Source organism: Chaetodon trifascialis, chromosome 20 (genome assembly GCF_039877785.1).
Source record: "Chaetodon trifascialis isolate fChaTrf1 chromosome 20, fChaTrf1.hap1, whole genome shotgun sequence".
NCBI classification, from domain to species: domain Eukaryota; kingdom Metazoa; phylum Chordata; class Actinopteri; order Chaetodontiformes; family Chaetodontidae; genus Chaetodon; species Chaetodon trifascialis.
The window spans coordinates 1,132,211-1,156,877 of record NC_092075.1 but is presented as its reverse complement, the minus strand read 5'-3'; the positions used below and the strand labels follow the sequence as shown (position 1 = coordinate 1,156,877).

At 48.3% G+C, this 24,667-nt stretch overlaps 1 protein-coding gene and 1 non-coding gene across 6 annotated transcripts; one reads left to right on the top strand and one right to left on the bottom strand.

Moving 5' to 3' along the window:
* On the bottom strand, nt 1-22,693 carry mef2ca (myocyte enhancer factor 2ca). Of its 5 annotated transcripts, none has more exons than XM_070988755.1 (12): nt 22,529-22,693; nt 19,790-19,936; nt 13,218-13,372; nt 11,072-11,275; nt 4,468-4,611; nt 4,199-4,382; nt 4,081-4,125; nt 2,632-2,798; nt 2,513-2,536; nt 1,353-1,482; nt 1,145-1,268; nt 1-429 (listed from the first exon to the last, which is right to left on the bottom strand). In XM_070988755.1, the coding sequence occupies exons 3-12, from the start codon at nt 13,269-13,271 to the stop codon at nt 81-83; spliced, it is 1,425 nt and encodes a 474-aa protein (XP_070844856.1). In that variant the 5' UTR covers nt 13,272-13,372; nt 19,790-19,936; nt 22,529-22,693; the 3' UTR covers nt 1-80. The 5 variants fall into 5 exon arrangements, with proteins under 5 accessions (XP_070844856.1, XP_070844855.1, XP_070844857.1 ...); XM_070988754.1 differs by having other exon boundaries at nt 13,218-13,376; nt 19,804-19,936; XM_070988756.1 differs by having other exon boundaries at nt 4,199-4,379; nt 13,218-13,376; nt 19,804-19,936.
* Nucleotides 17,174-17,245, top strand: trnag-ucc (transfer RNA glycine (anticodon UCC)). Its single transcript has one exon. It is a non-coding gene; the product is annotated as a tRNA-Gly (tRNA).
* Nucleotides 22,694-24,667: the final 1,974 nt, after the last annotated feature.

The window sequence follows — 24,667 nt, the reverse complement described above, 5'->3', positions numbered from 1 at the left end:
AGTACAGGAGAATATGATAATAGAATAATAACACTATAAGGTAACTCGACTAGCGCCCTCTGGCTGCAGCCCGGCTCCCATCATGTCGCCCAGCCCTCTGATAGCCTCATCCGTTTGACTGACGGGCTGTGATGCTCCTCCTGATTGGACAGAGGCCGGAGCAGGAAGCCGTCGTTCCCGTGGTGATCCTCGCGCTCCTCGCTGCCTTCGTACGAGCTGCCGCAGCTGGACGCGCTGTCGCCGGGGGAGCGGCCCGGCTCGCCGGGACCCCGGCCGGCGGCGGCGTACCCGGCCGTGGTCGCGCCTCCTCCGAGCCCCACCCCCATCATCCCGACGCTCCGGTCTCTGGGGGGGGAGGCCGGCTCCGACTTGATGTGGAGGTGCTGATGGCTGGAGGGGAGGTTCAGGTTCGAGTTCTGACACAAGTTCCTGGAGGACGAGACGGAGGCGACGTCAGCCAATAAGAAGAGACTTTTCAAATCTCACATTTCTCACAAAAAATCTGATTTCTGACCAATGAGGACGCAGATATACTACCCCAGATATGAGATATTTTCTCCTTTTTCATCCCCTTTAAACTCCAGATATGAATTTAACGACTCATCAAGTGTTTTTACGTGTAATTAACTGTATTTCCTGCTCCTTTCTTCTTCTTCTCTGCTAAACTTAAACAGTCTCACTGAATTTATTTGAAAACTTCAGTTAAATAAATGAAGGTGTGTTGTCACAGATTAAGATAAAACCTTATTGACCGTCAGAGGGAGATTCAGCAGCATGTAAAGCCAATAAAACGAGCTCCACCTTCAGCAAGTGATCAATGCATCAGTAATATAATTAATTAAATTAAATCTATATGTGATTCTGAAGTGGGCCACTCTGCATAACGAGTACTTCTACTTTTGGTACTTTAAAAATATTTTGATGCTGATCCTTTTACTCGAGTACAGTTTGATGCAAGACTTGTACGTGTGACGGAGTATTTCTACACTGTGGTATTACTGCTTTCACTTCAGTAACTGAGTGCTGCCTCTCTCCTGCGCCTCCTCGCGCTCTCATTGGACATCGATCTGTCCCATTGACTCGCTCCCTCTGCATCCTGTTTTAGGCTCCGAGGACGCGAACATGTCTCCCACATGCGGCTCACCCCATGTGTCCCAGAGCTGAGTGCTGCAGGTTCTGGATCTGCTGCTGCTGCCAGTTTGTTACCGATCCAAGACCAGAAGCTCCAAAGCCAGAGATGGAGGACAGGTCGCCGCCGAGGGAGAACTCTGAGGGACAGACACACATCGTTATCACCGATCCTACGCCAGGTCCGAGCGCCTCGTCTGCTGCAGCTGCTCTGCTGTGATCACCTGTGCCGTACGAGGAGGACAGCGTGGACGGATATCCGCCCATCCCCTGTCCAGGTAGAGTCTGAGCAGAGATGGACACGGCAGGAGTGGACAGCGTCTGAGCGCTCTGAGAGTGATTTATTCTCTGGTTCTGCAGAGGACAGAGACATTTGTTATTATTTATTCATGTTCCTGCTGTAGATGTTTCAGCTGGAGCTCACTGAACTCCTTTATATCCTGTTGCTGCTTTAATCTTCATCGATGCATCAGATTCTATTGTATTCTAGTTTACTGAGCTGAAGGACAGAAGGAAAACTTAATCTTTCAGTTCAACACAGACAATCAACACATGTGGAGATACGAGCTTTTCACTGGACAGAAAGGAATCTGAGGAGTAACTAAAGCCGTCAAACAGATGTAATGGAGTAAAAAGTACATCTGCCTCTGACATGTTGTACTTGTAGTGATGTGCAGTACTTGAGTAACTGTACACAGTTTAAAGTGGAGGAAGGTTTAGCTGCAGCTCTGTCCTGTGATTGGCTGAAACCCGCTCCCTCCTCAGGTCTAATCAGCTGTTTACATTCATCAGATTCCTCCAGTTTCAGCTCCAAACAGACGAGGACGGACAGGAAACTCATTCTGAGGTGAAGTTCAGAAAAAAACCCCTGAAATTTGGTTTATTTTAAGTTTTGTTCGGCTTTGTTCTTCCACTGTGCTGCACCTCAGAGGGAAATACTTCACTTTCTACTGCAGTAAAGGCTCTGCCAGCTTTAGTTACTTCACACTTGCAGTAAATGAAACCATCAGTATGTGAATTAGCTTTAGCGTTAGCTTCAGCTCCACCGACTAAAACTTTAAAACGTCCTTCACATGTAAATCAGTTCTAATCAACCAGAAAATGAGATCCGTATGTCTGATCAGTAGGTACTTCTATTCTTCAAGTACATGTTGATAATACTTTTGCAGTTTTAAATGCAGGACTTTTACTCGTAAAGGAGTACTCTGACAGAGTGGTACTGCTACTTCCATCCACAGGCAGTACTACTTCAAATCACCATTACTTTACAGCTGATACTTGATGATCAGCGCTGTCCGTTATCATTGATCGATTCTTATTGATTAGTCTCATTCTGGCCCGTTTGCTGCTCTGCTCATCGTCGTGTGCTTTCAGGATTACTCACCAGCATCAGATCAAAATCCTCACACTGGAGCAGCATTAAAGCACAGACTGCAGTGAGTGTGGAGCTTTCAGGGAATCAACACAAGCACAAAGTGACGGCGCAGACGGCGGCGCACTCACGATGGTCGGCATGTTGCTGCACTTGTTGGAGGGCGGCATCAGCGTCCGCAGGTCGGGCTTGCGGCTCATGCTCATTGGAGGAGGACTCTTGTCCTGCATGTTCTTGGAAACTCCTCCAGGAGACAGCAGGCCGGGGGAGGTGCAGTGGTTACTGTAGCTGCCATTTCCTGGAGACACACAGGAGGAGTTTCATTCATCTGTGACTGATCTGATCCTCCTCCAAACAAACAGGCGGCGCTTCAGACGGTCTACTTCCTGCAGCCGCTGACAGGCTCGACCTGACTGCAGCACTTCCTTCAGCTCTTTGCTTGGTCTCAGTCTTCCATTTTATTTCTCAAACAGGACTGCACATGTGTTTCTATCTTTGGCTTCAAAAATCTCCAACTAGCCTGAAGGAGTTTCACAATGTGCACAACACACGACACGAAAACTCCCCAGAAAGATTTAACAGGGAGAAAAGGAGGAAACGTCATGAGGAGCAACAGAGGAGGGAGCGTTATGATGTGTTCAAGTGGCTCTGTGGAAGAGGAGGAGGAGGAGGAGGAGGAGGAGGAGGAGGAGGAGCAGGAGCAGGAGGAGGAAGAGCAGGAGCAGGAGCAGGAGGAGGAGGAGGAGGAGGAGGAGCAGGAGCAGGAGCAGGAGCAGGAGCAGGAGCAGGAGGAGCTGGAGGAGGAGGAGCAGGAGCTGGAGGAGGAGCAGGAGCAGGAGGAGGAGCAGAAGGAGGAGGAGCAGGAGCAGGAGCAGGAGCAGGAGGAGGAGGAGGAGCAGGAGCAGGAGCAGGAGGAGGAAGAGCAGGAGCAGGAGCAGGAGGAGGAGCAGGAGGAGGAGGAAGAGCAGGAGCAGGAGCAGGAGGAGGAGGAGCAGGAGGAGGAGGAGAAGGAGGAGCAGGAGGAGCAGAAGGAGGAGCAGGAGCAGGAGCAGGAGGAGGAGGAGCAGGAGGAGGAGGAGAAGGAGGAGCAGGAGCAGGAGCAGGAGCAGGAGGAGGAGGAGCAGGAGGAGGAGGAGAAGGAGGAGCAGGAGGAGCAGAAGGAGGAGGAGGAGAAGGAGCAGGAGCAGGAGGAGCAGGAGGAGGAGCAGGAGGAGCAGAAGGAGGAGGAGGAGGAGCAGGAGGAGCAGAAGGAGGAGGAGGAGGAGGAGCAGGAGCAGGAGCAGGAGCAGGAGCAGGAGCAGGAGCAGGAGCAGGAGGAGAAGGAGGAGCAGAAGGAGAAGGAGGAGGAGGAGGAGGAGCAGGAGCAGGAGCAGGAGCAGGAGCAGGAGCAGGAGGAGCAGGAGGAGGAGCAGGAGGAGCAGAAGGAGGAGGAGGAGCAGGAGCAGGAGCAGGAGGAGGAGGAGGAGGAGCAGGAGGAGCAGAAGGAGGAGGAGCAGGAGCAGGAGCAGGAGGAGGAGGAGCAGGAGGAGGAGGAGGAGGAGGAGGAGGAGCAGAGGAGCAGGAGGAGGAGGAGGTCGTACCGACGGTGGAGACGACGGCGCCGGGCAACTCTGAAGCCATCAGACCTGCAGACACACAGAGGAACGGTCAGACTCCAGAGAGGACCGGCTTTAAGGGGTCCATCTGAAGAGTACAGACCTGCACTTCCGGTGCTGGGGGGCCGCGGGGGCGACATGCTGTTCCTCTGCAGGTGTGTGTGTGAGATGGGCAGCAGGTTGTGGTTGCTGAGGCCTCCGATGCCGGGGTGGGAGTACAGCAGGCCGCCGGGGGTGCCGCCGGGGACGGACACCCCCATGTCGTAGTTGGAGGGAGGCAGACCCTGCTGGACAATTCAGGAGATGATGGCCGGTTAGCGTCCCCAAGGACACGTCAAAGTGCACAGGAGCAAATAGTGGAGGTGGACTTACGCAGATCCGCTGTCTGTTGATCATCAGGTCGATGTCCTCGTTGATTTTGCGGTACTTGTCGTCCGACTCTGGGCTCTGGCCTGCAGAGTCGTCGGCCTCGATGTCGGGGCTGTCGCAGCCGTTTAAACCTTTCTTACGCAGCGTCTGAAGGAAGCAAAGAGACACGCCAACACGTGGGGACAACCAGGTCAAACGACAGGTTTTTATTTATATCTGCATTTAACGCATCATTCATGTGGTCACACGTCTGAACGGCTGCAGAGCTGAAACAGTCAGTCAGAGTACTTTTACTTCAAATACATTCTGCTGATAATACTTATACTTAAGTAAGGTTTTGAATGCAGGACTTTTACTTGTAGTGGAGTACTTTCACAGTGTGTTGTTAGTACTTCCAACACTGGAATAACAGAGGAAACGTCGCAAACAGAAGCAGTGCTGATGTCTGACACAAGGGGGCGCCACCTGAGCAGAACACCAGCAGAGACTTCAGACAACAATCAGACAGAAGAATCACTTTAAGGAGCGCAAACTGAACATCAAAGTGTGGACGAGTGGGACAAGCTTGTCCAAGCTTCGTCTCAGTCAATCAGCTGATGAAGACAGCGTGTACATGTATTCAAGTACTGCACCTTCTGCAGTAAAATTCTATTCTGAGGTACTTGTACTTCACTTAACGGTCTCCATTTTCTTCTCAGCTACGATTTAGAAGGAAATATTGAATTTTTTGAAGACAAGACTTGAGCAGCGTGCGTGTGTGTGTGTGTGTGTGTGTGTGTGTGTGTGTTGTACAGTATGTGGTTTGGCTCTCAGTGTCCTGCTTCAGCATTTCACAGCCCATTAGTCCAGTGTGTCATTGGACAGTTGCAACACACACACACACACACACACACACACACACACACACACACACACACACACACACACACACACACACACACAGCTATCCCACTCATCCCAGTCATGTCCACCTGTTTGGCTTTAGAGGGGGGAGGGGGAGGGTCCGGGTGAGGGTGGGGGGAGGCAGCTACCACCAATGCTAGCGTAGCTTGTGGAGGGATGGCCGTAGAAGGCTATTTTTTGCTCCTGTGCTCGGCGGCGCTCCTCGTCACACCCATCCCTCCCTCACAATCTGTCAATCTGGCTCGTCTATTAAAACATAAAACCACGGCGGCGGCTGCGGCGGCCTGCTTTCCCCTCGCTGTGCTCCACACCGCCGCCACACGCCCACGCCTTCCTCTGTCAATAAAAAGAGCCGCTCTGGGTCACCTCCGCCACGAGCAGAGCTGGACGGAGCATTCATTAAAGGAAACACGCTATGAGGAGGACGCTCAGACGTCTTCATCGTTTAAAGGAGCGGCGTGCAGAAGCATCGAGCGACGAACACACTGGACCTTCAAGTCTTTTAGCAAACAGTTTCCACACCCAGTGTTTCTCTGTTAGCTCTGTCTCTGGTCTCCTGCAGCTCCTTTTCGAGAAGTCTTTAAGGTCCATCGTGTGGCCCACTGAAGGGGTCACAACCCCTACGTTGGGAACCGCTGATGCGGGCCATTAATACAGGCATAGGGTTTAAAAACTGGTCAGCACTCAGACATTTTCCTCCAGCTGTCAGATCAAGTCTGAAACGTGGTGGAAAAGCAGCGTACAGTGGAAATACTCGAGTAAAGTACCTTGAAGTTAAGTACTTGACTACATGCTTGTAGCTACTGGAATGTGTGTGTCAGGGTGTGTGTGTGGTGGCAGGTGGTTTGAGCAGCTTCCTGGAGGTAGCCGAGACAGCTGAGGACGCAGAGGGGGGAGGGAGGATGCCATAACATCATAGCAGCCCCCTCCTCACCCAAATGCATCTCCACCTCCACCCTCGCTGCTCTTCTCTTCCATCGATCTGTTTTTTCCTTCTGCGGCTCTCTTTTCGTGGGAGAGCTCTTCCTCCAGCACATCAGACGGTGCTTTGAGTACATGTGTACTTAAAGTACTCCTGTGGTGTTTTTCTACCTGCTGTTTGTGAGCTTATTGAGCTGAAGAAGGAGAATTTTCTCAAGACATGAAGGAAAACTTCATCCTTCAGTTCAGCACAAACATTCAACAGCTGGAGATACGAGCTTTTCACTGTAATCTGAAAAGCAACTAAAGCTGTCAGACAAATGTAATGGAGTAAAACAGCATAAAATTGAAATACTCCAGTGAAGTACAAGTACCTCTAATTTCTACTTAAGTACAGTACTTGAATAAATGTGTCAAAGGAAATGAGATGCAGCCACAGATCGACTCTGACGCCTTCATCTGAGTTTCAGCTTAAATGTGATCAAATGAAATGAAAATAACTTCAGTAAACTTAATGTAAAACTATCATTCTCTTCTTCTTCATCATCATCATCATCATCATCATCATCATCATCATCATCATCATCATCAGGTCAATTTTGATTTATGTCCAAAACCTGCAGGACCAATGACATTAGCTAATGTTAGCATGCTAACACGCTAAACTGAGATGATGAACATGGTAAACAAACCTCAGCTGTTAGCTCTGCCATTGTTAGCATGTTAGCATTGCTAACATTTAGCTCAACACCGCCCTGTGCTGAGGTGCAAAAGTTTTATTATCCACGCTGACCCTGAAAGCACCACCGAGCAGAGCCATAGGAAAGATCTGTCCTCTGAGCTGTGACAAATAAAGTTTTACTGTTCAGGACCAAGAAATACTTCAGTACAAATACTTTAAAACGAGGGAAACATTCTGATGCTGTACATGAAGACTTTCTAAAAATAAAAGAAATCAAACGTGTCTTTAAACACATCCACTCCTCCGCCGTGACGAGATTCACGCCGGCCCGCTCCGGAGGGAAAAAAAGGAAGGAGAGAAGAAGAAGAAGAAGAAGAAGATGAGGAGGAGGAGGAGGAGGAGGTTGTGGGGAACTTGGTTACTCAGCCTGAGGCCGCTTCTCCTCTTCCTCCTCTTTATTTTCCTCCCCTGGCTCACACAGTTTTACGCACACACTCGCTCATCCATAGGCAAACCACAGTCACACACACTCGCAGCCGTCATGGCTATTCTTAGCTGTGTACCGCTCTATTTTTAGACCACTACCGGTTTCCAGCCATTTAGCTGGGAGGGATCGCAGCCAACACAAAGGAACTGGACTTACTCTGAGAGCATATGTGAGCCCGCGAGCGCGTGTGTGCGTGTGTGTGTGTGACTTTACTGAAAGCTTCATCTGTTTCTAATCTGCACACACACACACGCACACACACACACACACACACACACACACACACACACACACACACACACACACACACACACACACACACACACACACACAACAGAAGAGGCCAAAGCAAAACAAGGTTAACAGAGTAAAAGTGAGGAATGTCGAACTCTTCAGATGTATAAATAGCAGCAAGGTTCCCAGGCTAAACGAGCACAATGCACCGAGCTGATAATTATCCAGCATGTAGCCCAACACACACACACACACACACACACACACACACACACGGAGGCAACATGCCAACCTGCCACATGAGGGAAAAAACGATGACCAAAACAAAGGAGCCTCTCTTCTACTGAATTCCCGTCTGGTGGATGTTTCATTGGTCCTTTTCACAGCTCGGTGGACTCAATCACACAGCCGCCCCCCCAGCCGTCCCCCACGGTGGCCACAAATCAACAACAACTTCTCCACTGATCGATGAAGTCAGTTTGATAACTACTCCTCTAAGTCATGTTTGGGCAGAAGCATCAAACATTTCCTCGTTAAGCTTCCTCCACTGTGATTTCGCTGCCTTTCTTTGTCTGGTGTGACAGGATGTGATATTTGAGTTGTAAACGAGTAATCTGAAGACGTCACTTTGCCATTTTAGAAGATGATGGAGGCAAAACATGCAGAGAAACTTTCAACGAATCAGCCAAAATCTGAAGCGTATGAAAAAAAATGTGCTAAAATAAGAGCAGCATCCATCAGTTCAAGCTACTCCGTTATCGTGAATTTCTCCTTTTTCCTTGTTTATGTGATAATAAACTGAATATCTTTGGATTTTGTTGGTCTAAGTGACAGCGAGCTACAGTTTAGCCAACCAGCTAGCTTAGCTTTTCATTCTTTGCTGGATAAAATGAAGAAGAATCCTGAGAACAACATGTCAGCCGTGAAGCTAGCGTTAGCATTTTCCTGATGTGCAAGCATGCTAGCAGTTAGCTCACCAGCTAAAGTAGCTCACAAGCTAGTCCTGTGAGTCTCAAGCTTTTAGTAGCATCTACTTCACGAGGTCACAGTGTGGAACTATTTCCTGGTGAAGAACAGCGTATCCATCCGCCGAGCGCTCCTGAGCAGCGCCTGCACACTCACTGCGTCCGGCTGCTGTTCCAACACAACAACTCCCCCTAAATCCACAAAGTGTCGCACCTTTCTGTTTGTCTACAGATCAAACAAACAAGATATGACATGCTAATCGCTGAGCTGCTGGTGGGCGTGTTTCTGAACTTTGGACAGAGCCAGGCTAGCCGTTTCCCCCTGCTTCCAGTCTTTATGCTAAGCTAAGCTAACCACTTCCTAAGAAAATGCTGAAGCATTGCTTTAAATTGAGCCGAGAGGAGTCGCAGCGCTGGCTGCCGCCCGGCGAGCATGCCCTTGGCACGGCCGCCCGGGCACCACGCCGTGCCATGTGTTGTTGTCTTATCCCGAGAGGTTACACATGCCTCGCAAAGACTTCTGTTCCTCTCATCATCCAATCAGAGAGGGGTGAGATTAAGTGTGTGTGCTGGCACCAAATGCCATCAGCTAACACAGGAACCACACAGGAACCACGTGCAGGAGCAGCAAAGTCCTTTAGGGTCCGTGAAAACTGAATGAAAGGCACGGCTCGTCTTTAATATGCTGCAGCCATCTTGCCTTCATCAGGCGGGTTGGAAAGCTGTTTTCTGTTCACAGTGGCAGGTGGTCACATGTGGGAGATCATAACCTTCATCGCTGTTGATTGAAAGCTCTGCAAAAAACCAAGCAAGTGGTTTTTTTTTACTGTTTCCAAAGAATAAACCGCCTGGAACGCTCAATCACAACCGTCCTTTCAAAATATTAACCACTTCTTACACTAAACGAACATCAGATTTTGACATCAGGCCCGTTAGCACACAGCTAGCATTACTGCTAAAACTCATTCCATAAGCTAGCGGTGCAGCGCTAACACGTAGCCACAGCTAGCCCCACCAGCTCAGCTGCTGGTTTTGTTCTGTGCCTGCATGTTTAAAGAGGCAGCAGGAGCACGCTGTGCGTTTCTCTGTCAGCGTATCGATCATCGATTCATTGTTTCACTGATTTTTCACGTGCTTTGTCACATACGAGCGCAATGTCGGCTTTCTGGACTGTTGGTCTGACAGGAAAAGGAAGCTGGAGGGTGGCGAGACAGGAAATGTCACATGGAGGCAGAAGTGGCCGGTTCAGGGTGCGAGAGGATGCGCTGCAGAGATGAAGAGGCTGCCTGCACGGATTACACTAACGAGCTAAACTGGATTGTGGCAGATTACACAGGATTACAGAGCATTAAGCCTGGTTCTGACGGGGCCGGCCAAGGGGCCATGTGAAGGGCCCCGTGGAGGAAAAGCTCAGGAACAAACACACACCTGAGCACATGTGCGCACACACACGCTGTCTTTTATTTTGTAGGAGTTCAACTCATCAATATTAATGATCTCGTTGTCTTCTGGAATCAGCTGAATAAAAATGTTTGAAACGAGAGAAAATGTTCTTTAGAGTATTTGAATGAATCCAGGAGGAGATACAGGAAGTAAAAACTGAGCGCTGCCTGCTCTTTGACTTCTGACGGCTTAAGTCTGACCTTGGTGACACGGTGTGCTTAGCAAAGGTGTGTGTGTGTGAGTGTGTGTGTGTGTGTGTGTGTGTGTGTGTGTGTGTGTGTGTGTGTGTGTGTGTGTGTGTGTGTGTGTCCACAGAGACATACACGAACTATTGTGTCCTAACACGATTACATAAGTCAGTGAGAACAGCACTCAGTCTAGTACAGACTGTGTTACTCTGTGCGGGTGCTGTAACACGCTGCCACACGCACACACACACACACACACACACACACACACACACACACACACACACACACACACGGTACATATCAGATACTTTTCATTATGGATTAATCTGCCGAGTCACTTTTCGATAAATTGATGAGTCGGGCTTCAGGACATTCGATCGATTGAATGCCCTGAAGCTTACAATGACCTGGATAAATGAGAATATTCACAGGCAAATTGATGAGTCATTAAATCTAGAAATGTCTTCAAATGTCTCGTTTTATTCAGAGAGTACAAAACCTGAAGACATTCAGTTCAACTACAACGAAGCTTCAATAAGGACATTTTTGGCCATTTTGCTTTAAAAAATGACCTGAACGATTCATTTCTGATCAAATTTGTAACCAACTGCTTTTCCATTAACTGACTAATCAATTAATGAACTAATCATTTCAGCTCTGATGCCGGCGTGTGTGTGCATGCGTGTGCCTGTGTGTGTGTGTGCGTGCGTGCGTGCGTGCGTGCGTGCGTGCGTGCGTGCGTGCGTGCGTGCGTGCGTGCGTGCGTGCGCGTGTGCCTCACATCCACGATGTCGGAGTTGGTCCGGCTCTCGTGCGGCTCGTTGTACTCGGTGTATTTGAGCAGGACTTTGTCCATGTCGGTGCTGGCATACTGAAACAGCTTGTTGGTGCTGTTGAAGATGATGAGGGCGATCTCGCAGTCGCACAGCACGCTCAGCTCGTACGCCTTCTTCATCAGGCCAAACTTACGCTTGGTGAACGTCACCTGGAGAGAAGAGGCAGCAAAGAAGAAATGAACAGAAGCTCAAATATAACATTTACACTTCAGACGTTCATGGTCCTCAGGATGACCCCGACGACCTTTGGCGGTCCTCTGACTTTTAGCACCGGCACCATCATCATCATCGTCGTCATCATCATCATCCTCATCATCATCATCATCATCAATGCTGGTTTATGAAGAACTCAGCTGCACTTTGTGTTCAGAGCTGATTAGCGAACGTTAGCCAGCTAGCATGGCTGCTGACTGACGTGTCTCCGTTCATTTCAGTACTGGATGAAGTGATGCAGCGCGGGCCGTTAAAATCAATCTGCACTTAAACGGCATTACCACACATGAATAATGTAAAAGCAGACTTAATGTTCCCCGTGAAGGATTCCACAACTCAACTCGAGCTCATCGATTCGAACGCAAATCAATGGCTGCCCGAAAGTGGCGGAAAGACAGAAAACGTCCCGCAGCTTCTGTGAATTACACGGTTTTATTTTGGCGTCAGGCCACCTCAAACGTTCAACAAACAGGAGCAATCAGGTTTTATGGAGCTGGAGCTGAGATGTTTGGAACGCTCCCTCGTCGACAGGAAAACTGCGAGCACGTGGCGGTAAACACAGTCGCTCTCTTACGCAGGAAGTCGGTCTGTGGCGGATGTTTACAGCCCACAGTTTGGGTAATAATTTCACTGGTCACCCTTATTTTCTCCTCTGGGTGAATGTGATTTGTTTCCGACGTGTCACACACTGTTTGTTGGAGCTATTTTTAGCCACACTGCTAAATTTAATGTCATTTTAACCGAACCTTTCAAAATAAAACTCGAGCTGGAGTAAAATGTAGTTTTCCTTTAAGAACACAACAAAGGAGCGAAAACTTCTAAACAAACTGGTGTGTTCCTTTAAAGATAAAGCACACACACACACACACACACACACACACACACACACACACACACTCGAGTCTTGTATTGGGGAGCGGTTCCTCTCTTCCTGTTATGACAGGAAATGCAGGCACATATGCTTCCTGACCCTCGTACCAGGGCAGGACTGACCGCGTCACGATCCTTCCCTGGACTGTATGACGGAGTGTGTGTGTGTGTGTGTGTGTGTGTGTGTGTGTGTGTGTGTGTGTGCGTGCGTGTGCGTGCGTGTGTGTGCATGCAGCCTCATTGACAACAACCTTTCATTGCTCACTTGTCGGGTGTTTTGCGTGGACGCAGCTCTCACACAGTCTCGGCTCGTGAGGGTCACATGACTTGATATCACCAGTTTGAGGAACTGGTTTTGAAGGATGAAATGAATGGAGGAGGTGTTTTCTGCTCTCTCGCAGGCTGCAACGCTGACGGGTTATAAGAGTTCATCAATGACTGACGTGAGCGACGCCGCCTCTGACTGCTGACAGGCAGAGATGGCGGCTGCTCATTGGGTTTGAGGCGTTTGTGCTCAGATTAAAAGGGTTTGCTGGATGTTAATTTATGCATCCATGCAGCTGTCCTGGAAGAAAGTTGAACATTATTATTTTGGTGGTTTTTTTAAACTTCTTCTGCTCTGCGTCACGAGGAGAAAGATGATTTTTCCAGACTGATCTGACGTTAGAAGAACTCAAAGCGAGTTTTAGAGGCGGCGTAATTGACACGAAGACGCGTCCGTCGAGTTTAAAGTCTTTCAACTCGAGCTCAAACTTTGTGCTTATTCTGGGCTTCATGAGTCTGATTTATAAATGAACAGAGACACGAGGGAAAAGGAGAGACTGAGGGGAACAACAGAGAGAGCTGGACTTTCTGAGCTCGGGCAGGACGAGCTGCTCGCTGGCTTCCAGCTAACGTACGTACAGTTCGGCTGTTCAGGTCCAGCAGACGCATGAAGCTCAAACCTTTCTTCATCATGTTTTATGTTAATCTGGTGTCTGAGGCTCTTTCATTCCTCTGTGCACTCACGTGTCTGTTCCGCTCATCCATGATCCTCGCTATCTGAATCTTTTTCCTCCCCATCTTGGATATTTGATCTCTTCGTCACAAACGTCGTCTTCTTCGCCTCCTCTGATTGACTTCCAGGCCCTCACAGTTTCTCACTTTTCAATCCCAAACTGCCGCTTCCTGCACAGAACGAGACACAATCATTGGGGTTAAGACATAATCAGCCACACGCTCCAGCACACACATGCCCGCACATGGACGGCAGGAAGAGGAGAAACTGGTTTTAGGATTCGGTGTCACGCTGGAACAGGTGGCGAGTCGACATCCACGCGGCAGAGAAATCGACAAAAGCTTGCAAAACAAGAGAGGAACAGGAACATGTATGAACACCGCGTTTAATTACCAGGACCGGGTTGCGTGCGGGTATCATGTCAAGCTATAATGCAGAGTGTAACCGCCATGCACGCACAGGCAGGCAACCTTATTATCTGTTTGCATGCACGTCCATTCAGTGCGGCGGGATCCCCCGACACACCCAGAAACCAGCCTCCTCAGGGGGTTACTGCACCCTCAGGAGGAAGCGAAACAAGCGGCACGTCAAATGCAAACGATAAAGAGGACGGCTCGACCACACGGCGAATAAAAGCACATCTGGAGGTTCAGAGAAACCACATTTGAAGACAGGATTTTGTGCTTGACACAAAACTTCCTGTCTGGGTGGAGCTGAGTCGGGACGAGCCAGCGGGAAAACACTCGAGCCGAGCGTCAGAGGCTCAGGTCGGTCATGACAATAAAGCTTTTCCAGACAAAAAGAGGAAACACGTGCTTTACGAGAGATGACACAAGCTGAACGCCGACTTCAATGACACTCCACAAACATGCTGAACGTGACAACGTTCAGAGTCAGATCCGGATCATCTGAGCTGAATATTACAGCTGGAGTTTGTGAATGAGGCCGAAACAGTTTCCGCTGAAGGCGAGCGATCTGCTGATATTATCTCTGGACGAGTACACGGCGCGTTCAGCGGCTCATCTGACGTTTTCACAGCAGTTTGTGACACACTGGCAGCTCTGCGGAGAAACAAACCCACTTTTAAACATTATGAAACACTCGGACATCAACAGGAGTTGATTACAAAAGAAAAGGATTCAAAACTGATTAAAATCTAAGAAAAGTTCAGTAATTAAGCGCAGAGAGTGCAGCACGCTAACACGCTAACACGCTCTGCGATGCTTTGAGCTAAAGGCTAGCAGCAGCATGCTAACACGCTTTACTGTGCCCATCCTCACTTATTGTTTCTGTGTGCTAACGTTAGCAGTAAACACAAAGCACAGCTGGACAGGAACCGACCGCAGGGACGTTTCTGGAGAAACTTTGAGCGTTTGTGGGAAACATCTCGATGATGTTTGGTTCAGGCTGACGTTGGGTGGAGCCCAGCTCAGGGAGCAGGACAGTCTGAAGGGAATCATCAGCGACCAGGTGAGCTCCTGCGACCCCCGGTTACCCATCAGGCCTTTCTGCGCATAGCTTCTCTAAGATGTTAGCGTGTATCTTCAGAGAACATGAAGGTATGAACCAACTTCCTGCCTCGATGTCTCGGTTTTCCTTCCAGATGAAGCGATAATCTGGACGAGCTGGTTGCTTCCAGCCGGTCTGCTCGTGTTTCTTCACGCGTGCTTAGGTGCAACGTTATCCCAGCCGACAGAAACGACTCTGAAAACCACGAAAACATCCAGACTTTCCTTTCAGGCCTCTCCACGCCGGCTTCAGGTGCCTCTGCTCAGACATCCTGTGTGACTAATGATGAATGTTGGACCATGTGGAAGCTGCTCCCTCCAGCTGACCTTTGACCTCCACCTCCTCTGAGCCGTCATGTTAAGACATTCTCCCTCTTCTTACCGTGAGGAGGAGCAGTTTGAGAGAGGACGGCCTCCTTCCTGCCAGGAGTGATGGGAAATTCTCCATCAGCGCTCGGCTGTCAACAAATCTGCTGCTAATCTGAGGAGCGCCGCGGAGCGTGAAACACAGGGGAGGGTTTAAAAGAGCGCGCAGAGATGAGCGTTAGAGCGATTAAAGGCGACCATCAGTGTGTGTGTGTGTGTGTGTGTGTGTGTGCGCGCGCCATGTGACCCGTGTCTTCCTCCTGAAGTGGAGCTTAAGAGCTCGGGTCACAGAGTTAACTGGATGTTCACACACGCTGAGGCAGACGCACACAAACACAAACACACGCCGTGTTTTCCTGGTGGCGTCGTGCCGTCATCGCGGCGGGATGAAGCGAGAGAAGGCGGCGGCAGCGCTCAGGCTCACGGGATGAAATGAGGAGGAAGCTCAGAGCCGTGAAGATGTGAGGAGGTGACGCAGGAGGAGAATCTGAGTGTGGTTACAGACGCTCTTCATCGCCCTCATCGTCACATGGAAGACAACGGTTTCATCACAGATGATCTGACGCTATTTGGTCGATAAAACGTCTGAAAACAGCAGAAAACATCCGTCACAGTTTCCCACAGCCTGAAGTTTTACAAACGTTTGTTTGTCCAAAACCCCAAAATTTTCACTTTGCTGTGAAAATCCTCGTGTGAGAAACTGAAATCGCTGATTTCTGCTGCGTCTGTTTGGAAATCGGCTCTTTCGGCTCGACATCAAACCACATTCACGACGCTGTTTGTGGACACTTTCACAGCCGTCTGTCTGCATATCGTAGGTGTTTAATTGATTAATCGATTAACTGGTTTGTGAAACGATCAACAGTTCTGGGTTAATTCTCTGTCCAGCTCTGTTTTCTGATCAGAAACGGATGCTTTCTCGCTGTCTGAAGGCGTCACTTTGGGCTTTGGAAACTTGTGCTGATCTGAAGAACCAATCGATTAATCCAGAAAACAAGCAGCAGATCAATAAGAGCGATAATCAGAGGTCTCAGAGCTGCTCAGCTGCTCCGTGTGATCTCCACCTCCTCTGCCTTCAGCAGGCCTGGATGAATATGAACTGACAGCTTCTGTCATGGACTCATAATTGATGTGTTTTGCCACAACAAAACAAACACTGTGATGAAGCGCCGCGATACTATCGAATCGTCTGCAGCGAGCAGCGACACGCCAGCCGGAGAGCGTTACACGAATATCTGGAGTCTGAGTCACGCTGCCTGCGAGCCCACCTCGCTTCAGGAAAACAGCACAAGGATCAACACGGTTTAAATTTAGAGCGCTCGCAGACGAGCACACTCAGCATGTCGTCGTGAACAGGAATTTTAGGCCAAAGCGAGACGCCAGACGTTGAGGGAGCGTTGCACAAAGCAATGAGGATCAGCGTGTGTGTGTGTGTGTGTGTGTGTGTGTGTGTGTGTGTGTGTGTGTGTGTGCGCTGCTATCTGTAGGTGTGATTTAATGCAGAGTTTGATCTCCTCCAGGATGACAGCAAACCTCCACCCAGCTCGCCCTCCGCACGCCAACACGCACAAACCTCCGCGCTATTTATAGCCTCAGTGTAAAGCAGAAGGACTCCAAAAATAAAAGAATGAACTTTTTACCCCAAACAACAATACGACTGCTTTCTGGTTCACAGACAGAGAGCGACTGTTGAGCAGAGGAAGAGATGGAAATCAGCCATCTCACGCAGTCCTCAGCTGCTCCCTCGCTTTCTCGCCGCCGTGCCAATTATTTTCCAACACGCTGAAACCTCAGAGTCGGACTGCGTGAAGGCCTGTTTGCATACGTGCTGCACAGTCTGCGCAGAGCAGTGGCTGATGGGAGACATGTGGCAGCGCCCTGGTGTGCCTTCACGGTCACACAGGCAGGGTGGGTGGGTGGTCGCCGGAGGGTGAGGGGTGACGGGGCGGGGGTGGCGGTGCCAGGCTGGGGGCTGACGAACAGGAGGTGGATGGACGGCTGTGAGCGGCGCGTCGTTCAGCCTGATGAGTGTTTTAGAGCGACTGCATCTGGAGCTGAACTCTGAGGCGACCGAAGGCGCTCTGACCACTGTGGCGTTGGTGGTATAGTGGTTAGCATAGCTGCCTTCCAAGCAGTTGACCCGGGTTCGATTCCCGGCCAACGCAGACATGATTACACACTTTTTCCAGCAGCGATTAATAAAGTTCTTTTATCCTGAAACAGGAAGTAAAACCAGCTTCTGTCAAACTGAACGCAGCTACTGAAAGTTTTCAAGTAATAAAAGGGCGGAAAAATCAAAAGGAAAAGCTCAGCGTTTTGGAAAACATGATTATTCACTTTCCTGCCGAGAGTTAGCAGAGAAGATTGACAAGCTAGCACCAACAGCTGGCTAACTTAGCTTAGCACAAAGACTGGAAGCTAAGGGAAACGGCTAAGTATGTACACGAAGCATCCAAACAGGATTATGCTGGATTTTTTTCTTATCATTCTTACCGCTGACCTTTAGCCAGTAGGTGAGTTAGCATGTCAGCTAGCCTGGGTGTGTTAGCATGATACCGTGTGTGTGGCCAACAAGTTTGTATTTAAGACCCTTTTACAAGGTTCTGATTTAAAGCAAATCAGCAGAAAACATTAAAAAGTCAAACAGAGACACTGTTTTCAACCAACTCATGAAGCTAAAGTTAGCTTAATTAGCTAGCAACAGCTAATCCAATCTGCTACTGACAGCTATGACTTCAGCTGGAAAGAAACTGGTGACCAGAGAGAAATGAGAAGCTGTGTTCGACTGCTTCTGTCTGAAAATGACGATTCACTGCCAAAGAGTAATAATTCAGTTATTTAAAGACGTCACTGAACTTCCTCCTTATGCTGCGTATCAAATCACATGACAGTCATGGTTTCTCAGGTGAGCACGAGTGCTTGAAGCAGGCTAAGAGCTGAACTGATCACCTGCGCGTTGACAGATATCTTCACTAAATCTGCTGTTCATGTCTGGACGAGTGATTCGAGGCTGTCAACAGAGTTCAAAGTGTCTCGTCAACTTTCAAAAACAAACAGAGGCTAAATTAGCGGTCGAAATCCCTTTTTAGGTGTCGGCTGTGGAGGCAGGTAATGTGATCTAATGCATGTGGTTTGGTTAGGGATACCCCTCCATAAGCAGGGGGTGAGTCACGCTGTGGCAGACAACACGCCACATGCTCAGCATACGCGAACGATAGCACGCCGACATCTGCAGCGTCTTTACGGGCCAAGCTGACGTCTGATCAGCTCCAGACTGAGCGAGAGCGCTTTGAGGGAACAGTTTGACATAACGGAAAACATGATTTGGTTTCTTGTCGGCATCAGAAGGAGGATTGGTTCCACTCCCATGTTTGTCCAGGACAGTTTGAGCTGTGTGGACGCTGGTGACGCAGCAGATCTGGGCAGAAATGGACCATTATCTGGTTCTCTGGCAGCCGTTTGTGTTTTTGTTTAGCTTGGTTTTGTTTCGTTGTCATTCTTCACCTTCATGCCACGAATAATTACTGCCACAATTCAGCAAACTCCTCAGTCGGCCTGTAATTTAAATTCCCTCCAGAGCGACGTCCTTGTTTCTTAAAGTGGATCATTGAGTTTCTTCTGCGTAAAAAGCTGCTTCTTCTTCTTCACTGCTTTTTTTGAGAGTTCAGTGTGAAATTTGGCCTTTTTTTAAATGAAAATTGGATGACAGTCTGCTCCTCATAACTCAGTCAAATGTCAACACACAGACATGAAACACACGTTAAGATGATTCAGCGTGACTTACGCTTCCTGAAAATATCATCATCTCTGATGTTCATCCAGCATTTAAATAACCCAGTGTCTGTTCAGCCATGAGTGCACAAACAGGAGCTGCTGACTTTCATTCAGAAAACAGGAGAAAAATAAAAACAGGTCAGCAGAGGACATCAGGACCTACCTGTAGCTGAAATGAGCCTTCACAGAGTTTTACTCTCCTGATGGATTTCATGTCAGTCTGCTGGCGTTAGTATGTCCATCATCCAATTAGCAACCCCCCCCCCCCCCCCCACACACACACACACACACTGATTACTGAGGTGGAGGAGAAAACTGAGCCACATCTGAATAATTACCAACACGCTCTGAACGAGATTAAAACCCCTCCACCTCCCAAAATCTAGTCTGAAAAACAGAAGGGGGAGCTGCTCCTGTGTTTGCCCCGGACCCCCCAATCACTGCATCAGGCCGTGAGCAGCTCACAGCTCCGCGCGCACAGACTCTGCGCCAAACTCTGCGCGTTATTTGCGCGTAAAAACAGAGAGAAGCAGCTAAAACACTCTGAACTGAACAGTGACTCTAAGTTTCCTCACAGAGACAAACCTGAGCGCGTCTCCTGATGTCCATCAGAGACAAACTTTGTCTACATCAGCTCCACTTCACTCTCTTACCCGCTGCTGACGCCGCTGCTGCGTAAAGTAACTCTTCAGCTCCTCACATGGCTCGACGGGCTGACAGAAAAGTTCCGAACCCGGTGTAGTCGACCCGGCTCCGCGGCTCCGCACCAAGCCCGTTCACCGAGCAGCTGCTCCGGCCTCTAAACTACACCCCGCGCGCCGAACGCCGCCGCCGGAGGAAAGTTTTCCGCACAGACCGGAGGTGAGATGTTTGGGCAGAGACTCTGCGGCTAAAGCGCGTCACGCACGGCCCGCATCACACACACCGTCCCGCACTCAGCTCACTGTACCTCTGCGCTCCGCTCTGCTGCTCTGCGCTCCGCTCAGCTCCGCATGTCTGTCGTCACTCCTCTGCGTGTCTCCGTCCAGCGGTTCAGTCCATCGGCGAGCCTCCTGGAGCACGCGCTTCCTGTCGGCGAGCACCTGGACGTCAGGAGGCGGCGGCATCACAGGCACACGCGTGCACACGCACACCCACGCGCACAATCACAGGAAACAAACAGAAGATGAGAACAGAGAATTGATCTGAATGATGAAGCCTGAAGCTGAATCCACGTGAAGGGACGAATGACGTGTTTTATCGGTGAATGTTGATTATCTTCATTTTAATTAATGTTGAATTCAACAGGTTTTTGGTCTCCAAACTCAGAGAAAACACTTCATTTACTTTAAAGCCGACATGTTTGATCAGGTCCAACACTGCCTCCCAGCGGACACTGATCAAAGTGCAGCTGTATTGATCACTGATCTGTTCATCCAGTGACGTTTCCAGTAGATCCGCATTGAACCATTATTTTCATTATCAGTCAATGTGCCCAGTATCATCCCGACTGATCGATTCACCGTTCGTGTAAAACAAGTTCAAATATTCACAAACCTGAAGCTGTAGCTGCTGAATTTCTGCCTATAAATTAATGAATTAATTGATCATTTAGTCTAAAAGTCAAAGGTCTGTTTTTGTCTGATGGTCCAAACCAAAAAAAATCAGTTTGTTCCTGCAGAAAAACAAAGAAAACCAGCAAACATTCACACGTGGAACTAAAGCTGAGGGAGCAGCCACTGAACCTTTAGCTTTAAACACGACAAACTCATAATCGATTACTTCAAAGTCTGTGGGACAGAAGAGTCTGAGGCCTTACCTGTGCAGGTAAACACCTGCACCTGTGTGGTTATCAGGACGCCTGAACAAAGTTTCTGGTAGTTTTAAGGTCTTTATGAAACCCTGAACATGAGACAAAGGTTTGTCACCGCATTTCAGAATAAAAGACAACTGAGTCAAACTCCTGGAATCGAGTTTCATTTGCAGCATTAAGGTCGATCAGCTTACAGTGAAACTGATCTCACATTGTTTAGATACCAGAAATCACCAGTCAGACTATTAACTCAGCCAGCAGAAATCATTCATTCATGATGTAAAATTCAAAAATTACAGATAAAAACAAACTTTTAGTTCCAGGTTTTATGGAAATAGTTTATAGAATATAACTATATATATATATAACTCCAAAAATCTGATTTCACATGTTTCAAACAAAGTTCTTACAGTGAAGATTATTCTCTAGTTTGTAATTTCCATTCGATTATTTCAGTATTAAACATGAATCCTTTGACTCCTCTGTTCACACAGTGAGGTGATCATTTCCCAAACTATTTACTCGATTCATCATCTTGAAATTTATCTATTGTTTTATTTGGATTTGATGAGTTTAATTAAGAATGAAGTTCAGTCACAAAGTGACGAAGACCCTGAAGTGCAGTAAAAACCTGTGAAGAGTCAGTAAGTGGACCCTTTAACAAACACGACGGCATCAGTTTTCACTGAAGACACGAAGACAAACAGACAGACGCAGACATGGAGCAGCAGGCTCACGTTAAGGGTCAGATATTTGATTTCTGGAGAAGTAAAAATCAGATCTGATCAGTGTTTTATTTACCAACAGATTCAATGATATGAAAGCACAGAGACAGAGAATTCACGCAGTGTTCATAAAACAGCTTTAAAGCACAAAACGATGACGACTCTGATGTAAAAGCTCAATAAATCTCAAGTTTGTTTGAATTCTTTTTATCTTTGCTTCTTCAAATAAGCACATTTTGTAAAACTCATAAAAATCACAGCATTCAGCTCCACAATCAGGCCACAGACTTCAAACCCAAATTCACAAAACACATTTTAAATGAATTTAAGTGGCAGCACAAACTTTTACAGCCATGTTATTCACCCAAATCTACTTCACATCACCGACTACAACAAACAACCGTCAGAAGGAAACGTCTGTCACGAGTCCATCGTATCGCAGCTGCTGCCTTCAGGCTGCACTGATCAATGATTCTATACTATCAATGGATCAAAAGACTTTGAGCTATGAGACAAATCCAGCAGCGTTTTAGCGTCTTTCAGCTCATTGCTTGTTTTTAGGTTCCATGACTTCAGTGTTTAGATTGACTCTCGACAGTCTCATCAGTAGCAATGTAACATAAAACTTCGATTAACAGAAACAGATCAATAAGTCGGCTGATATTAGCTTATCACAGATAAAGCGGTGGCTATACGTGACGAGAAATGTTGTTAAAAGTTTGTCAAATCACAAATTTTTTCCTATGAGTTTATCAACTATTAAATATCAATATCAGTATTGATCAGGCTCTATTGATGAAGCCACAGTTCACTACCTGCTGAGCAGCAAACAGCAGACAGTTAGCGATTAGCAGCTAAAGAGCCAGACATGTCCCTCAGGAGCTGGAGGAGACCAAAAACAGAGCAAAAAGACAAAGAAAACTGGACGTTTTTGTTAATACATGACCACAAAAATGGCTCCAAATGAATGCTAACGCTGTTTGCTAGCACGTTAGCCATGCCCGCTCTAACATTTTGTGTTTACAGCCTGTTCTACTGCCCCCAGTGGTCAAAAAAGGAAAAAGACACATTTTCCTGCTTTAATCTAATTCAGAAGTTTCCTTCTCAGACCTCATGTGTCCCCCCAACAATATTCCCATTTAACCACCTCCACTCACCGCTGCTCTGTGTTCTGTCTTCACCTGGAAGGTTCCCCAGCAGCTCCAGCTGTGGGTTTGCTCGGTCGATCCCTTGTATCAAACAAGAAAGGATTAAAAAAAGAAAGAAAGAAAGAACGAAGGAGTGATTTTAAGCCAGACCAGCTGGCTTAGAGAAGAGGGGACCCAGAACTGGGCTGCGCTTGGATCTGAGCTCAGTCTGCACTGAGCAGAGGTAGTCTACACCCAGCAGCCCCTGACGCTCGAACGCCACCCCCTCCGTCCAATCCACACACACACGCACACACACACACACACACACACACACACACACACACACACACACTCACACCCTGTGACCCCCCTGTGTCCGAGCTGGCCGGTCTGTGGAGGAGCTTGGTCACCTGTCGTTGTCACTCGTGGTATATTTAGCTCTGAGGTGTCAGTGATGCTGCCTGTGAGTGTGTGTGTGAGTGTGTGTGTGTGTGAGTGTGTGTGTGTGTGTGTGTGTGTGTGTGTGTGAGTGTGTGTGTGTGTGTGAGTGTGTGTGTGTGTGTGTGTGTGTGTGTGTGTGTGTGTGTGTGTGTGTGTGTGTGTGTGTGTGTGTGTGTGTGGGTGGGAGAGAAAAATGTGCTGCTGACACTCAGGACCTCCGTGGGCTGTGGTGTAAGAGCCCAGGATTACTGGTCCAGAGAGCGGCGGCTCTACACATTACATTGAGAGAGAGAGATCAAACCTGCGAGCATGTCCTACATACGAGCATCTGCTGGGCGGAGGATTACCCTCAGCTGTCTACTCCTGTCAGAGGGAGGAAGAGGAGCCCAGCAGGCTCCTTTGACTCCCATGATCTACGAATTCATCGAGTGTCGGCGCAGAAACATGGCCGACTCGCTGAGACTAAGAACAGGCAGCAGAGCTGACACACAGGGCTACATGTTAAGTACTGCAGAGGATGAGCTAGCTGCTAGCATGCTAGCCAGCCAGGAACATGCTAGTGCTAGCCGGTCAAGCTAATTCTGAGCCTCTTTTATTTTCCCTGTTTTCTGCTAGTTGACATTTTGATCTCAGGATTTTACATCAATTCGCTGTAATAAAAGTTTGCACATTTTCTTGAGGAGCAACAAAAAGTGTTTTTTTCCAGCTAGGGGTTAGCTAGCTGTCAGTTAGCATGCTACTTAGCTTGATCACTAAACAAGTTCATGCAGCTCAATTTAAAAGACTGATTTATCTTTTATCTGACTAAAATATCAATAAACAGCAGAGAAAGTAAACTAAACTGACCAGAACTAGCATGTTCTCAGCGTGTTAGCGGTTAGCTTGGTATCTACAATACTTCGCCAGCTAGCTCTGCCAGTCATCCTGAAGCTTTTAGCCAATTATGCTGTGAAATTTCTGGTGTTAGCAGACATTAATGAGAACATCGTGATGAAGTGTGTCATCTGTCACATCAATACGACGGCAGAACCATTTCACCTGAGACTGAACCGTATGCTAACGATGAGGTGAAAGAAGCTAAAAAGGTCAAACAAGCTGCAGAGTTGATGACCTCTCTGTTCCTCCACATCACAGTCATCTGAATCAGAGTTCAACGATGAGCTTTAAACATGTGGTGTTCAAACGTCGGCTCATGGCGTCTGTGATGGTTCGCAGTGGATTCTCCTCCAGCGCCGCTGCAGGTCAGCGAGGTTCGGCCGAGCGACCTGCTGATGGAAAGGAAGCAGTTGAAGCGTAAATGATAGTTCACCTGAAAATAAATTCTGAGCGTGGTTTCTCCTCTTCAGCACACAGACGCAGACGAAGGCACATTGTTAGCGTTCAGGCTTGAAAAACGTTCTGCTGTGTTAAACTTACCTGTTTTCATTTCTCCACCACTGGTTTGCGTCCATCCTTCACCTCCTCCTGAAAAAGAAATGTGCTGTTCATTTAACGCCCCCCCCAGCAAGCTGTTTAGACTCCTGTCTGCACCCGTTAGACCTGAGGAAGGGAGGAAATGAAAGGAGGTGGGAAGGAGGGGAAAGGCTAACACTGAGTGTTTGTTTTACTTCATCCCGTCTTCGGGAAGACGGCGAAACACGCGGCTGAAATTGAATTATGGCCGACTGAAGCTGTCAGGGAAGTCGTTCCCGTCCTGCTCCGTTTAGAGGCTGAAACAAACTTCTT

Bases quoted from the DNA above. Each gene is read 5' to 3' on its own strand.
- mef2ca (XM_070988755.1), bottom strand. From the start codon at position 13,271: ATGGGGAGGAAAAAGATTCAGATAGCGAGGATCATGGATGAGCGGAAC. The intron at 2,537-2,631 runs GTGAGTGCGCCG...ATGCTGCTCCAG, and splicing joins GCAGCAACATGCCGACCATC to TGTGAGGATTTTGATCTGAT. The intron at 1,483-2,512 runs GTGAGTAATCCT...TGTCCTCTGCAG, and splicing joins AGGATTTTGATCTGATGCTG to AACCAGAGAATAAATCACTC.